Raw genomic sequence first — 2609 nt, forward strand, 5'->3', positions numbered from 1 at the left:
AATTGATCAATTTACTAATTTAGAATATATATTTTTTATTTATAGAAATAATAATAAAAAAATATTTTAAAAAATATCTTTCGTTCTATTTTATTATATGTAATTTTTGGCTTTTTTTTATTCGAATAATTAATGTGCACTGTTATTTTTTTGAATTTAGATTAATATATCTTTTGATAGTAATGTATATTATTTTTGTCCCCTAATATAAATTTTTTGAATCTGTCACTAATTAGATGACTAATAATATTTTTTTTTGTCTTATATTTGAATTGATATTAATCAACTCTATTTTTTTCCACTAAAAATATCAACTTCTAACACTATCCATCTCTCCAATATATTTGCTTCGTGAAGTATTATAATTCTTTAATTTTCTAGCTTTCTTATTTTAAAAGTTAAAAATATTAGACGGCAACGATTAAGCTTAGCTACTATATGTCTAACTCTAAACATATATAAGTATTGAAAATTCCATGTTAGTTAAAAAGATATGAAAATAATAGTCTTTTAAGTGCTATATTTAATTGCTGTTGGGGTTCGGGAGATCCATTGGTATGGTTGAGTCAAGATGAGTCGACATAGATTAAGCTCAAATTCGGTTCATGAAAATTCAGTTTGAATTATGATTTGGCTAACAATCGAATCTATTTTCTAAATTTAAGTTCAATTCAATTTATTTAATTTATAAACTCAGTTTCGATTCATATTCAAATTCAATTTACTAATTCACGAGTTCAATTTATTAAATTATTAACGAATTGAATTCAAACTAATTTATGAACTGGCTTCACTAACTTAGTCCTATCCACTGGTATCATGAAGATAGAGATTGGAAAAGAAAATTAGGGTTTTTTGAGGCAGCTATTATATTGGTCTTGGGTTATATACTTTGGCTTTTTGAAAGAGAAATAAGTTTGGTTTTCTGTAACTTTTATTTCCTCTTTAGTCTCCACAATTCGATCAATTAATTAGGAAGGAAGATTATATTAATAAGAATGTTGCTAACATGTATTTTTAAGATACATTTTAAAAATATTATAAAAAAATATTTGACTAATTATTTTTCAAAAATAAGTTTTTATATTTTTAATATATTAAATACATAAAAAAATTAAAAGAATATTATTAAATTTTTACCATATATCTTTAAAACACATTTATTTAGTTAAATCCTATTAATAAAAAGAAATAGACTAAGTTAGTTGTGATTATTTGAGTGCGTGACAGGTGAGGACATGCATGCAACACTGCACTACATGTTGCTCCTTTAATAGGCTGTACTCCATTAACTGAACAAGATGGTCCATGAAAGAAAATTACAGAAATAAAGAAAAAAAAAAAGAGCTAATCAATGTAGCTAGTAAAAAGAATATAATTACATTTCTTTTTTTATCCTTTTTATTATCTATTTAAGCACCTCATGCAACATGGTGGGTAAAAAGAGTTCCTTTGGAAGTTGGGGTCAATTGAAAGCACCATTTGCTCAATAATTAATGGTCAAACTGTAACCATCACAAAGATAATGTATATATATATATATATTAAATAAATTATTTAGTATATATATTAAAATATAAAATATACATTAAAAATAAATTAAATAATACATATATTTATATACATAATGACTAATTTTAGTATACAAAGAGCATTATTGATATATATACACACACAATATGCTCCTGATATATCAATTTTATTGTGAATGATTTTTCTTTCCCATAACCATAAGGTATTTTTCTTTCTGTTGCGAAGGAATGTGATTAGTTCTTCCCTTTGAATGTAACTAATCAGATTTACATTTTCAAGTGGTATCCTTTCATGAACACAACTTAAATTCTTCATTTTCAAATAATATTGTGTATTTAATTTAAAAATGTGATTGATGTTAGATTTATATTCATATGACATTATTAATTAATAAGTTTTGTTTCATTAGGTCTGCTGCATGAATCAAATCATGTAGTACTAAATCATATAACGCTATATATTCTATGATAATTAATCATTATATATAAGAATCTTTTGAATCAATAGCAATACGAGTAAAGGAAAAATCCCATCATTATAATAGTAGCAAAGTATAGTTTACTTAAGCGATCATCAAGTTCAACATCTTAAAATGCAATCACAAGAAGAATGACAGTCGTTTTATCATAACAAGTATACTCTATAAAAAAAACGGAAAAAAAAAGGAAATACATGTTCTATATATATTATATAGCATTGGTGAGATGTTGAGGTTGATTTGCATGCAAGAGAATGTCTCCAATATCCAGTTGTAGGGTTGGAAAATTTGAGATCAAACTCATAATTTCACTCATTTAGGTCAAGCATAATTTCTTTTTAAAAAAAAGCTGATACTCACAGGCTTGCTTGCATTTATATATATATGATCAGTAGAATCCATTACTAGACTTTTGAGTTCCTTCACCATTATTATGGTCCAACTTTGCTTGCTTGTCATTATTGCCATCCATCTTTAATCCAAAGTGAATATGAGGGAAATGTGCCCACTGCATATTTAAATCATATGCAGACATAATTTCAATGGGTATATCAAAGGATATAATATAATGTAATACACATATATATAATCAAATGCT

General features: G+C 25.1%; 1 protein-coding gene across 2 annotated transcripts in view; it reads right to left on the minus strand.

Moving 5' to 3' along the window:
• Nucleotides 2054-2609, minus strand: part of LOC107629999 (putative axial regulator YABBY 2) — a 10198-nt gene continuing 9642 nt past the window's right edge. For both annotated transcript variants that reach the window (XM_016332989.2, XM_016332988.2), the window contains exon 6: nt 2054-2519. In XM_016332989.2, coding sequence (XP_016188475.1) covers nt 2400-2519 — 120 coding nt within the window. In that variant the 3' untranslated portion in view covers nt 2054-2399. The remainder of the gene's footprint in view (nt 2520-2609) is intronic.

Source organism: Arachis ipaensis, chromosome B03, assembly GCF_000816755.2.
Source record: "Arachis ipaensis cultivar K30076 chromosome B03, Araip1.1, whole genome shotgun sequence".
In the NCBI taxonomy this organism is placed as follows: Eukaryota; Viridiplantae; Streptophyta; class Magnoliopsida; order Fabales; family Fabaceae; genus Arachis; species Arachis ipaensis.